Source organism: Panthera uncia, chromosome D4 (genome assembly GCF_023721935.1).
Source record: "Panthera uncia isolate 11264 chromosome D4, Puncia_PCG_1.0, whole genome shotgun sequence".
NCBI lineage: Eukaryota > Metazoa > Chordata > Mammalia > Carnivora > Felidae > Panthera > Panthera uncia.
In genome coordinates, this window is record NC_064807.1 from 494,989 (window position 1) to 509,395 (window position 14,407).

Here is a 14,407-nt window from a genome sequence, read left to right on the forward strand (position 1 = left end):
CACCCTGCCCTCAATGTCCGCAAAGGACCCCAAACCGAAATTCTCTAATTCGTACTTTAAAGAATCCACGCCCTCGGTTCTTCGACTCTCTGCCTAGGACGGCGGAAGAGACACCCGGGGGGGCGGGGGGGGTTGGACATAGGGAGGCTCCCTGTCACGTGGCCCTGGCACCGCCTCTACCGTGACGTATCGGCCGGGTTGTTCCAAGGTCCGCCAGCTTGGGGTGGACTGCTGCGCCCTGGGGCTTCGGTCCGGAGGCCGCCCGCCCTCTCGGAGCCCCGGGACTGCGGGGGGTCAGCTGGGGGCGGGGAGCGCCGCGACGGCCACGAGCCCGGGAACCTGCGCGCGCCCGCGCGCGGGTGGCAGGCCCGGGGCCCCGCTCCCCCGCCTCCCCCGCCGGGCTCCGCGGTGGTCTGCGCCGGCAGCGCGCGAGGCTTGAAGCGCCCGACCGGGCGCGCAGTCCCTCAGGCGGCTTCCCGTCGGCGCCGCGCCATGGACGCTCGGCGAGCGGAGGTCCGCGCTTTGGAAGCCGAGATCGCGGCCCTGCGGCGCGCGTGCGAGGAGCCGCGGGCGCCGGGGGAAGACACCTCGCGAGCGCGGTACGTGCCCTCGCGGGCCCCGTGGGGCGGACGGTTTCCTCCGCGGCGTTTCCCGACCCCGGGGGCTCCGCCGCGGCGGGGCGGGGGGGTGAGGCGTCCGCGCCGAGGCCGCTCTCAGGGCAGCGTCGGCGCGGGGAAGCTGCCTTCCTTGAGGCCCTGTTCTCTGGCGGACGAGAGCGGGGGGTCCCCGCGCCTGTGTCTTGGGGCTCCCCCGGGCGGCGCCACGCCCTGTGCTTTCCCGGCGCCCCCCGCCTCGGCCCCTCTGGGACGGCTGTGCCGCAGGTTTTCATTCGCCCTGGTCGTGTGGCGGCTCCTCTGACGAACGACGGGGCTGCAAAGTACGTTGGCGGAAAGGAAACGAGCGAACGTAGCCTCGGGGCGGCGGTCAGGTGCCCGCAGGCCGGGAAGCACCGCCGGGAGGGGGGCGGGGGCGGCCCCGGGGCGTTTGGATCCCTGCGTCCCGCGGGCAGGGCGGACTGCACCCCGGCGCTGGGCGCGATGTCCCGGGCGAGGGGTGTGCGCAACCCGGTGTGCGTCCATGACAACCCCGTGTGCGCCTGGGACAATCCGAAGAAGGTGCTTCTGTCAACCCTGTTTTAAAGTCAGGGAAACTGAGGCTGGGAAGAGCTGGGCTGGAGCCCAGAAATGTCATGTCAAAGCTCAGGTGCTTTGCTTAAGGAAGGAAGAGAGAAAGGGTTAGTTATGTACGTATCTATGGTCTCAAAGTCACCAGCGGCTGGAAAGTAGCAAGTATCTTCATTTTCTCACTGGAGACTGGTTTGGCATAGGTGCCGAGAGATTTTCCCGAGATAATTGGACAGGGGTTGGTAGAAAATGGAAAGGAAGAGCAACGCGAAAGGGAATGTTCACAGGCGTGGCGGATGGGATCCTGAAAGTAAAGGAAGCTGTGGAGCGAGGCAGGTGACCAGGGAGCAAACACGTTCCTCCACATCCTCCACACGTGAAGTTGTAAATGTGTTGAAGCCCCTTGCTGCTCCAGGGGTGCTCCATGCATTGGAGGCAGTAGCAGTACTTGGGAGTTGCATAGAAATGCAGATTTGGGGGACACCTGGGTGGTCAGTTGGTTAAGGTCACGGGTTAGAGCCCTGTTGGGGATTCTCTCTCCTCTCTGCTTTCTTCTCGTGCTCACTTTTTCTAAATAAATAAATAGATGTTTAAAAAAAAAAAAAAAAAAGAAGGGTGCTTGGATGTCTCAGGAAGAGTAAAGCTCAGGTGGTCATGATCTCTCGGTTCGTGGGTTCCAGCCCCACGTCGGGCTCTGTGCTGACAGCTCAGAGCCTGGAGCCTACTTTGGATTCTGTTTCCCTCTGTCTCTGCCCCTCCCCCACTCACGCTCTGTCTCTCTCTGTTTCTCAAAAAATGAATATAAAAAAAAAAGAAATAGAGATTTTGGGCCTACCCCCACCGGCTGAGCCAATCTGCATTTTAACAAGCACCCCACCCCAGCTATTTTATGTATATTTAAAAGTTTGAGAAGCACCTTGTCATACTGTCGGGAAGAGTGATTTCTTTACTGGCCACAAGGTGTCGTTATTAGCTCAGGACAGTATGTAGACTATGGATGTCATCTGTGCCTTCTCAAAGGTTGGGAAACTAGGAAGAGTCCAGATCGTGGAAAACATTACGTATTAGTCCAGGGTGTGACGTTTCTTTTTACTGTGGTGGAAAAGGAAGATGGGGACCTGCGTACCAAGCTGTGTGTGTGTGTGTTAAAATGTAACCAAATTTGCCATCTTGATGCTTTTTAAGTGTACAGATCAGTGGTATTACATACCTTGATAACGTGCTACTATGACCATCTTCTGTCTCCCTCTTTTCATCTTGTAGAACTGAAACTATAACCATTAAGCAGTAACTTTCCCATTCCCCACTCCCCTTAGTCCTTGGCAACCATTGTTCTTCTTGTCTCTATGAATTTGACATTTCTAGGTACTTCATACAAGTGGATTCATATATATTTGTCTTTTTGGGACTGGTTTATTTCACTTAGCACAATATCCTCAAGGTTCGTTCACATTGTAGCAAAATGCAGAATTTCCTTCTTTCTTCAGGCTGACTAGCGTTCTCCTGTATGTATATACCACATTTTCTTATCCTCTTATCTGTCAATGGACGTTTGGGTTACTTCCACAGTTTAGCTATTGTGAATAATGCTGCTGTCAACACATATGTACAAATATCTCTTTGAAACCCTGCTTTTAATTCTTTTGAATATGTGGGGGCGGGGAGGGAGGGGAGACTTCCTTTTCCTTCAAAGGTCCTTCTAGCTGGACTAAGTCGAATTGACCCTAGACAGATTAACAGGAGAAAATCAAATTTAAAAGGCATATGTACAAGGATTCCACATAGACCTTGAAATTCCAGAGCCAGGGAATATGAGGTCTGTAAGTCATTCTGAACTAAGGAGAAGGGGCTAGGGGTCTGGGACTTCAGAGCAAAGGAATACACTTCACAGGGCAATAAGAAGAGCAGATGTTTGGTTGTTAGATGTTTGCCCTACTATATAGGTGGGTCACTCAGGTAAAATTTATCTCTGTTAATAACACTTACTCTGGGAAAGACCCCCAATTTAAGTTTTTCTGTGTGGTTAAAGAGGACAAACATTTTTCTGGAGCCTCCAGGGTCTTAAGTGCCTTCAGCACAAAATGATCCATATGCCACATTGCCACAGTCTTGGGGGGAGGTCTGTCCTTAACCCCTACAGATAGTCCCAAGGAGTGGAATTGCTGGATCCTTTGGTAATTCTATTTTTAATTTTTTGAGGACCTCCCCCATACTGGTTTCCACTGTGGTTGTACCATTCTATGGTGAGTTTTGGGGTGATGGTGAGGTGGTCCAGAGCCAATGGCCAAAAAAAGAATTCTTGAAGACGTCTTTCGTGCAAAAAGGTGGTTTTATTTAAAGCACGGGGACAGGACCCATGGGCAGAAGAGCTGCACTGGGGTTGTGACAGATAACTCATTATATACTCGCGGTTTGGGAGGGTATCAGGGATAGAGTAAGTCTCCCTAAGTAATTTTGGAAGCAAGATTTCCCAGGACCTTGAGAGGTTAGCTGTTGCTAGGGAAACGCCATTTATTACCGTTTAGTAAAACCTCAGTCACGGGACCCTTCATATATATATCTGTGGCCATAAGCCTGGAGTATGATTGCTAGCATATATCTTGGGGCAGTTGACATGAGGGAAGTTTCCAAAGGAATTTTTATATGTTAAAGTAGACTTACAGGATCCTGGGGGTTGGGATAATGTTAAGCTAAGATTCTCTTTTGCCCCCAGCAAAGTGTCATCATGGAGGCAGCTGAGCTCCTAGAGGGAGGTTCACTCTGCCGATTTCAAGGACTTGTAAATGGGATGTAGGCAGTAGGGGAATTTAATTTTTTATTTGCCTTAGTTTCCCACATCACCATGGCAAGCACTTAAACCCCTTTCCTTTGTTCTTGGGTAGCCAGGAGTGTCTGAGGAGTATCACACAGATCCCACCTGGTTTGGGGGTGGTCGTGCTGTTAGCCTGTACTTTGGCCTCAGCTTGCCCCACGCACCCTCATCATTTTACGTTCCCACCAACAGTCTACAGTGTTTCCAGATTGTCTACATCCTCACCAATATTGTCTTTTTCCCCCTGGTTTTGGGTTTTTTTCTTGTTGTTTTTGTTTTGTTTTATAGTAGCCATCCTAATAGGTGTGGGGTCAGTTCCCTAATGATTAGCGATATTGAGCATCTTTTTATGTGCTTATTGGCCATGTGCTTTTGTGCCAGTCTCAGCCCATCTGTAGTAATGCTATTCAATAGAAATGCCTGGAGCCAGTGTTCCCAGGGAACTTTCCCCATTCCACACCTATGTTACGAATGGATCAAACTTTGTGGTTCTTGTGATTGTAAGATGTCCTTCCTCAATAACCTTTAGGAAACTTTGAAGGAAAAAAAAATATTATTTACAAGCTCTAGAGTGCATAAGCAATGCCACAGGAGCCACATAACCAGGTCATTGATGCAGAGAGGGAGACAGAGACAGAGAATGAGAGAACAGGACTGGGGTTCTGCTTTTATTTGGGTTGAGGGTGGGGGCCTAGGGTTTCAATAGGGTTTCAAGGACTCACTCTCAATTGGTGAACTTAAAACATAAGAGTAGGAATATAAAGTACAGGAAGAGAAAAAACAAGTGACCCAAGTGGTCAGGTTTTGAAATGAACTAAGATCTCTAAAACAAAGGGAAGGCAGTCTGGCTCTTCCATCCTGTGGTTTGCCAATGTGTCTGTCTGTTGGAGGTCACCTTCATTGAAGGGGATGCAGCAGACGCCTCTGCAGTCAAAGCTCACATTCAGCACCTGCATTAGAATAAGAAAAGCCAACTGTTGGGTCTTAAGCTATTATTATGTCCTCTTTGGAGAAATGTCCATCCAGTTTCCGTGCCCATTATTGAACAGGTTGGTTTTTGTTGTTGCTTTAGGAGTACTTTATATATTTTGGAAATTAAACCCTTATCAGATATGTGATTAACAAATATCTTTTCTCATTCTGTGGGTTGCCTTTTTACTGTCTTGATAGTGTCTTATGTTGTACAATTTTTTAAAATGTTCATGAGGTCCAGTTTGTCTATTTTTTCTTTTGTTACCTGTGCCTTTGCTGTTATATCCAAGAAATCCTTGCCCTAGCCGATTTATGAAGCTTTTGTCCTATGTTTTCTTCCAAGAGTTTTGTTTTAGGTCTTACATTTAGATGTTTGAGTTAATTTTTTTTTAATTTTTTTTTTTTTAATGTTTATTTATTTTTGAGACAGAGAGACAGAGCATGAATGGGGGAGGGTCAGAGAGAGGGAGACACAGAATCTGAAACGGGCTCCAGGCTCTGAGCTGTCAGCACAGAGCCCGACGCGGGGCCCGAACTCACGGACCGTGAGATCATGACCTGAGCCGAAGTCGGCCGCTTAACCGACTGAGCCACCCAGGCGCCCCGTGTTTGAGTTAATTTTTGAATATGTTAGGGAAGGGTCCAACTTCATTCTTTTGTGGATGTTCAGTTTTTCCAGCACTATTTGAATGTTACTGGCAAGCTTGTCAAAAATCATTTGATCATATATGTAAAGGTTCATTTCTGGGTTCTCTGATTCTATTACAGTCATCAATCTGTTTGTCTTTATGCCAATACTACACTGTTTTGATTACTGTACCTTTCAGTTAAGTTTTTTTTTACTTTTTTTTTTAAACGTTTATTCATTTAAAAAAATTTTTTTTGCATTTATTTATTTTTGAGCAACAGTGAGACAAAGCGTGAGTGGGGGGGGGGTGGGGGGGGCAGAGAGAGAAGGAGACACAGAATCTGAAGCAGGCTCCAGGCTCTGAGCAAGCAGCCAGCACAGAGCCCGATGTGGGGCTCAAACCCACAAACTGTGAGATCATGACCTGGGCTGAATTTGGACGCTCAACCTACTGAGCCACCCAGGTGCCCTGAAACGTTTATTCATTTTTGAGAGCGACACAGAGCGTGAGCGGGGGAGGGGCAGAGAGCTGGAGACAAAGAACCCCAAGCAAGCTCCAGGCCTTGAGCTGTCAGCACAGAGCCTGACACAGGATTCTAACCCACACACCACAAGATCTTGACCTGAGCTGAAGTCAGGTGTTTAACTGACTGAGCCACCCAGGCACCCCTCCGTTAAGTTTTGAAATCAGGAAGTGTGAGTCCTCCAGTTTTGTTCTTTATCAAGATTATTTTGGCTATCTGGGATCCCTTGAGATTCCACATGAATTTTAGGATGGGTTTTTTTATTTCTGTAAAAAACCTCATTGGGACTTTGATAGGGATTGCATCGAATCTGTAGATTGCTGAGGGTAATATTGACATTTTAATAATACTAAGTTTTCCAATCCATTGACATGAGATGTGTTTTTATTCATATCAGTTTTTTTTTCAGCAATGTTTTTGTGGTTTTCATTGTACAAGTCTTACCTTCCTAAGGCAAATTCCTTCCTAAGGTTAGTTCCTAAATATTCTTTTTGATGCTGTTGTAAATGGAATTGTTTTTGTAATTTACATTTTTCAGATTGTTCATTGTTGGGTTATAGAAATGCATCTGATTTTTGTATGGTGATTTTGTATCCTGATACTTTGCTAAATTCATTTATTCTAATGCTTTTGTTGTGGAATCTTGAGGGTTTTGTACATAGAAGATTATACCATCTGTAAACAAAGATAATTTTAATTCCTTTCCAATTTGGATGCCTTTTATTTCTGTTTCTTGCTCACTTGCTCAACCTCGAGTTTCCAGAACCATGTTTAAGTGGTGAAAGTGGACATCCTTACTTTCTTCATATGTGGCTTTTATTATGTTAAGATAATTTCCTTCTACTCCTAGGGTTTTGACTGTTTTATCATTAAAGTGTGTTGAATTTTGTCAAATGCTATTTTTTTTAAAGTTTATTTTGAGAGAGTGTGAGAGAGCATGAGTGGGGGAGGGGTAGAGAGCGAGGGAGACAGAGGATCTGAAGCGACCTCTGTGCTGACGGCAGCGAGCCTGATGAAGGGCTCAAAACTCATGAACCACAACATCTTGACCTGAGCCGAAGTCAGATGCTTAACCAACTGAGTCTCCTGGGTGCCCCATTAAATGCTTTTTCTACATTAAGTGAGATAACCAAGTCTTTTTTTCCCTTCTTTGTGTTAATGGTGATATATTACATTGATCAATTTTGTATGTTGAACCATCCTTGTATTCCAGAAATAAATCCTATGTGGTCATGATGTGTAATCCCCTTAATATGCTGCTTAATTTCATTAACTACTAATTTGTTGAGGATTTTTACATTATTGTTCGTAAGTAATATTGGTCTGTAGTTTTCTTGGAATATCTTTATCTGGCTTTGGTGTCAGAGTTGTGCTGGCCTAATAGAATAAGTTACAAAGTGTTCTCCAACTTTTTGGAAAAGTTTGAAAAGGATTGGTTAGTTTTTAGTTAAATGTTTGGTAGAATTCACTCTTGTAGTTATTGGGTCCAGGGCTTTTATTTGTTGGAGATTTTTTGATTACAGATTCAACCACACTAGTTATTGGTCTATTCAGATTTCTTATTTTTGGGGGATTTAATCTTGGTAGGGTTTGTGTTTCTAGGATTTGAGCCATTTCAGGTAGAGTATCCAATGTATTGGCATACAGTTGTTCATAATAGTATCATAAACTTTTTATTTTTGTAGAATTGGTAATGTCCCTGTTTTAATTTCTGATTTTAGTAATTTGAGTCTTTGTTTTTGTTTTGTTTTGTTTTTAAGTAAACTCTGTGCCTGGTGTGAGGCTCAAACACATGACTCCAAAAATCAAGAATCCCATGCTCTACTGCTTAAGCCAGCCAGGTGCCCCTTTTCATTCTGTTTTTTAGTCCATCTAGCTAAAGTTTTGTTAATTTTATTGATCCTCTCAAAGAGCCAACTTTTGGTTTCATCTATTTTCTCTTGTCTATTTCATTTCTCTCTGCTCTAATCTTTATTATTTCCTCTTTTTGCTATCTTTGGTTTAGTTCATTCTTTTTCTATTTCCTTGAGTTGTAACATTAGGTTGTTTATTTGAGATCTTATTTTTTAATTTAAGCATTTATAGCTGTAAATGTCCCCCTTAGCACAGCTTTTGATATGTCCCTTAAATTCTGGTATATTGTATTTTCATTTTGTCTTTAAGTATATTCTCATTTCCCTGTGGTTTCTTCTGAAATCTATTGATTGTTTAAAAGTGTGTTAATTTCCACAATTTTGTGACATTTTCTGTTTTCCTTCTGTTACTGATATCTAATTTCATCCCTTTATGGTTGGAGAAGATACTTTATATGATAAGTATGTTTTAAAATACATAGAGACTTGGAATGCCTTGGTGGCTCAGTCCGTTGAGCATTTGACTCTTGATTTTGGCACAGGTCATGATCCCAGGGTTGTGGGATCGAACCCCTCATTGGGCTCCTCTCTGTGGCATGGAGCCTGCTTAAGAATTTCTCTCTCTCTATCCCTGTCTTCTTTTCTCCCTCTGCTCTTCTCCCATGCTCACTTGCTCTCTCTAAAATAAAAAAAAAAAAATACATTGAGACTTAATTTGTTGTCCAATATCTTGGAAAATGGCCCATGTGCATTTGAGAATTTATATATGTCTGTTAGGTCTGTCTGTTGTTGGGTAGAAGGTTCTGTATATGTCTATTAGATCTAACTGGTTTATTGTGTTGTTTTCACTACTCTGTTTCCTTACCTATCCTTTGTCTAGTTCTACCCATTATTGTAAGTTGGGGTATTGAAGTCTCCAACTGCTATTTTAGTTTCTTTTGAGGTGTAATTGTATATAACATTATGTTAATTTCACGTGTACAATATAATTTGATATTTGTACATATTACAAAATGATCACCACGCTAAATCTAGTTAACATCCATACACAGTTACAAGTTTTTTTCCTTGTGATATGAACTTTTTTCTTTTCTTTTTTTTTTTTTAATGTGAGATTATTTTAATAACTGATAACAGTGTATGTAATGGAATGTCATCCGGTGTATGTCAATATACTGTTTACATTTATGCCATGGAGACATATGTATTTTTTTAATAGTATGTAAATTTTATTTTTTTAATAGTATGTAAAACTTTTTTTAAAATATAATTTATTGTCAAATTGGCTAACATATAGTGTGTAAAGAGTGCTCTTGGTTTTTGGGGTAGATTCCCGTGGTTCATCACTTACATATAACACCCAGTGCTCATCCCAACAAGTGCCCTCCTCAATACCCATCACCCATTTTCCCCTCTCTCCCACCCCTCCGTCAACCCTCAGTTTGTTCTCTGTACTTAAGAGTCTTATGGTTTGCCTCCTTCCCTCTCTGTAACTATTTTTTCCCCCTTCTCTTCCCCCATGGTCTTCTGTTAAGTTTCTCAAGATCCACATATGAGTGAAAACATATGATATATCTGTCTTTGACTGACTTATTTCACTCAGCATAATACCTTCCAGTTTCCATCCACGTTGCTGCAAATGGCAGGATTTCATTCTTTCTCATTACCAAGTAGTATTCTATTGTATATATAAACCACATCTTATTTATCCATTCAGTTGATGGACATTTAGGCTCTTTCCATAATTTGCTTATTGTTGAAAGCACTGCTATAAACATTGGGGTAAATGTGCCCCTATGAATCAGCTCTCCTGTATCCTTTGGATAAATTCTTAGTAGTGCTATTGCTGGGTCGTAGGGTAGTTCTGTTTTTAATTTTTTGAGGAACCTCCACACTGTTTTCCAGAGCGGCTGCACCAGTTTGCATTCCCACCAACAGTGCAAGAGAGTTCCTGTTTCTCCACATCCTCACCAGCATCTGTTGTTTCCTGATTTGTTCATTTTAGCCATTCTGACCAGTCGGTATAAGGTGGTATCTCAGTGTGGTTTTAATTTGTATCTCCCTGATGATGAGTGATACTGAGCATCTTTTCTTTTTAAAAAAATTTTTTTTAATGTTTATTTATTTTTGAGACAGAGAGAGACAGAGCATAAATGGGGGAGGGTCAGAGAGAGGAAGACACAGTGAAGCAGGCTCCAGGCTCCAAGCTGTCAACACAGAGCCCGACGCGGGGCTCGAACTCACGGACTGTGAGACCATGACCTGAGCCGAAGTCGGATGCTTAACTGACTGAGCCACCCAGGGGCCCCTTGAGCATCTTTTTATGTGTCTCTTGGCCATCTGGATATCTTCTTTGGAAAAGTGTCTATTCATGTCTTCTGCCCATTTCTTTACTGGATTATTTGTTTTTCGGGTGTGGAGTTTGGTAAGTTCTTTATAGATTTTGGATACTAACCCTTTATCTGTTATGTCATTTGCAAATATCTCCCATTCCATCAGTTGCCTTTTAGTTTTCTTAATTGTTTCTTTTGCTGTGCAGAAGCTTTTTGTCTTGATGAGGTCCCAATAGTTAATTTTTGCTTTTAATTCCCTTGCCTTTGCAGATGTGTTGAGCAAGAAATTGCTGCGGCTAAGGTCAAAGAAGTTGTTGCCTGCTTTCTCCTCTAGGGTTTTGATGGTTTCCTGTCTCACATTTAGGTGTTTCATCCACTTCGAGTTTATTTTTGTGTATGGTGTAAGAAAGTGGCCTAGTTTCGTTCTTCTACATGTTGCTGTCCAGTTCTCCTAGCACCATTTGCTAAAGAGACTTTTTTCCATTGGATACTCTTTCCTGCTTTGTCAAAGATGAGTTGGCCATACATTTGTGGGTCCAATTCTGGGTTCTCTATTCTATTCCACTGATCTCTGTGTCTGTTTTTGTGCCAATACCATACTGTCTTGGTGATTGCAGCTTTGCAGTAAAGGCTGAAGTCTGGGATTGTGATGCTTCCCACTTTGGTTTTCTTCTTCAAGAAAGAAGGCTATTCAAGAAAAATTCAAGAAAAAATGGCTATTCTGGGTCTTTTGTGGTTCCATAAAAATTTTAGGATTGGTTGTTCTAGTTTTGAGGAGCCTGCCAGTACGATTTTGATTGGGATTGCATTGAATGTATAGATTGCTTTGGGTAGTATTGACATTTTAACAGTATTTATTCTTTCAATCCGTGAGCATGGAATGTTTTTCCATTTCTTTGTGTCTTCTTCAATTTCCTTTGTAAGTTTTCTATAGTTTTCAGCATATGGATCTTTTACATCTTTGGTTAGGTTTATTCTTAGGTATTTTATGGTTCTGGGTACAATTGTAAATGGGATCCATTTTTTGATTTCTTTTTCTGTTGCTTCATTATTGGTGTATAGAAATGCAACCGATTTCTGTTCATTGATTTTGTACACTGTGACTTTGCTGAATTCATGTATCAGTTCTAGCAGGCTTTTGGTGGAGTCTTTTGGGTTTCCATTTAGAGTATCATGTTGTCTGCGAGAAGTGAAACTTTGGAGTTCTTTGCCAATTTTGATGCCTTTTATTTCATTTTGTTGTCTGATGGCTGAAGCAAGGACTTCCAGCACTATGTTAAACAACAGTGGTGAGAGTGGACATTCCTGTTGTGTTCCTGATCTCAGGGAGAAAGCTCTCAGTTTTTCCCCATTATGGATGATACTTGCTGTGGGCTTTTCATATATGGCTTTTATGATTAGCTATGTTCCTTCTATCCCAACTTTCTTGAGGGTTTTTGTTAAGAAACGATGCTGTATTTTGTCAAATGCTTTTTCTTCATCTATTGATAGGATCATATGGTTCTTTTATTGTGATGTATCACATGTGAATATTGAACCAGCCCTACAGCACAGGAATGAATCCCACTTGATCATGGTGAATAATTCTTTTTATATACTGTTGAATTCAATTTGCTAGTATCTTGTTGAGAATTTTTGCATCCATGTTCATTAGGGATATTGGCCTGTAATTCTCCTTTTTTGTGGGGTCTCTGTCTAGTTTGGGAACCAAGGTAATGCTGGCTTCATAGGATGAGTCTGGAAGCTTTCTTTCTGTTTCTATTTTCAGGAACAGCTTGAGAAGGATAGGTATTAACTCTGCTTTAAATGTCTGGTAGACTTCCCCTGGGAAGCCATCTGTCCTGGGACTCTTCTTTGTTGGGAGATTTTTGATAACTGATTCAATTTCTTCACTAGTTTTGGGTCTGTTCAAATTTTCTATTTCTTCCGTTTGAGTTTTGGAAGTCTGTGGGTGCTTAGGAATTTGTCCGTTTCTTCCAGGTTGTCCAGTTTGTCGGCATATAATTTTTCATAGTATTCTCTGATAACTGCTTGTATTTCTGAGGGATTGGTTGTGATAAATCCATTTTCATTTGTGATTTTATTTATTTAGATCTTCTGGCTAGGGGTTTATCAATTTTGTTTCTTTTTTAAAAAAAAAACAGCTCTTAGTTTCATTGATCTGTTCTACTGGTTTTTTTTTGGGGGAGGGGATTCTATATTGTTTATTTATGCTCTGATCTTTTTTATTTCTCTTCTTCTGCTGGGTTTGGGGTTTCATTGTTGTTCTGCTTCTAGTTCCTTTAGGTGTGCTGTTAGATTTTGTACTTGGGATTTTTCTTGTTTCTTGAGTTAGGCCTGGATTGCAATGTATTTATTTTCCTCTTAGGAATGCCTTTGCTGCATCCCAAAGGGTTTGGACTGTTGTGTTTTCATTTTCATTTGTGTCCTTATATTGTTTAGTATCTTCTTTAATTACCTGGTTCACCCATTCATTCTTTAGTAGGGTGAACTTTTAAGATTTACTCTTTTATCAACCTACAAATGTGTAATACAGTATTATTAATTATAGTCACCATGCTGTACATTATATTCCTAGGACTTTTTAATTGTATTGCTGGAAGTTTGTATACTTTGACCACCTTTTACCCATTTTCTCAAACCCCCTCACCCTTGCCCCTGGCAGCCATCAATCTACTCTCTTTCTATGAGTTCGGGGTTTTTTAGATTCTACATGTAAGTGAGATCATACAATAACCTGTCCATCTGGTCTGACTTGTTTCACATAACATAATGCCTTCAAGGTTCATCTATATTGTCACAAATGGCAGGATATTCTTCTTTTTATGTGGCTGAATGACATTTAGTTGTATAGTAGACACCACATCTTTGTTCATTATTTGTTGACAAGTTGTTTCCTTGTTTTGGCTATTGTAAATAATGCTGTAGTGAACATGAGGATGCATGTTTCTTCGTGTTTTTGTTTCACTCAAATAAATACACAGAAATGGAATTGCTGATTTACATGGTAGTTCTATTTTTAATTTTTTGAGGAACCTTCATACTGTTTTCTGTACTGGCTGCACCAATATACATTACTACCAACAATATATTCTTGCCAACTCGTGTTATTTTGTTTATGGTAATAGTCATTCTGACAGGTGTGAAGTGATATCTTGTTGTGGTTTTGACTTGCATTTCCCTGATGATTAGTAATATTGGGCACCTTTTCTGTGTACCTGTTGGCCAGCTATATATCTTCTTTGGAAAAATTTCTATTCAGATTCTCTTCCCATTTTTTAATCAGACTTTTTTTTTCTTTTGTCATTGAGTTAATGAGTTCTTTATATATTTTGGATGTTAACTCCTTGGTAGTACAGGATTTGCAAATATTTTCTACCATTGCATAGTTAGCTTTTTAATTTTACTAATTTCTTTTGCTGTAGAGAAATTTTTTAGTTGATGTAGTCCTGCTTGTTGATTTTTTTTCCTTTTGTTGGATTTGCTTTTGGTATCAAATCCAAAAAGTCGGTACCAAGACCAATATAGAGAGCTTACCACCTCTGCTTTCTTCTAGGAAATTGTCCACGTATTTCTTTTATTGAGGTCTTTATTTCTTTATATGGTATCAGGTTACTATCTGGTGTACTTTTTTTTAAGTTTATTTATCGTGAGAGAGGTAGAGTGAGTGTGAGCCAGGAGGGGCAGAGAGAGAGAGAGAATTCCAAGCAGGTTCTTCACTGTCAGTGCAGAGCCCAACACAAGGCTCTAACCCCCAAACCACGGGGTTTGACCTGAGCTGAAATCCAGAGTCAGACATTTAACCGAATGAGCCATCCAGGTGTCCCTGTCTAGTGTACTTTTATCTTTCAGGTCTCTCTTGAACATTTCTTGTAGGGTAGGTCTAATGGTAACAAAATCCTTTGCCTTTTATTTCTTTGGAAATGTCTTAATTTCTTCCTCACTTTTAAAGGGCAGTTTTGCCAGATACAGATATTCCTTGGAAATATTGTGGGTTCAGTACCAGACCACCACAATAAAGTGAGCATCACAATAAAACTAGTCAAGTGAATTTTTTGGTTTTCCAGTAAATACAAAAGTTAGGTTTATACTCCACTGTAG

At 41.8% G+C, this 14,407-nt stretch overlaps 1 protein-coding gene across 3 annotated transcripts in view; it reads left to right on the forward strand.

Moving 5' to 3' along the window:
- The first annotated feature begins 197 nt into the window (after nucleotides 1–197).
- The window catches only part of CENPP (centromere protein P), a 228,303-nt gene continuing 214,093 nt past the window's right edge, over nucleotides 198–14,407 (forward strand). Inside the window, exon 1 of one of the 3 annotated variants that reach the window (XM_049636799.1) lies at nucleotides 198–599. In XM_049636799.1, the coding sequence (XP_049492756.1) occupies nucleotides 493–599 (107 nt within the window). In that variant the 5' untranslated portion in view covers nucleotides 198–492. Of the gene's footprint in view, nucleotides 600–628; nucleotides 938–14,407 lie in introns of those variants that run through there. The other 2 variants (XM_049636719.1, XM_049636872.1) reach the window with 2 other exon arrangements.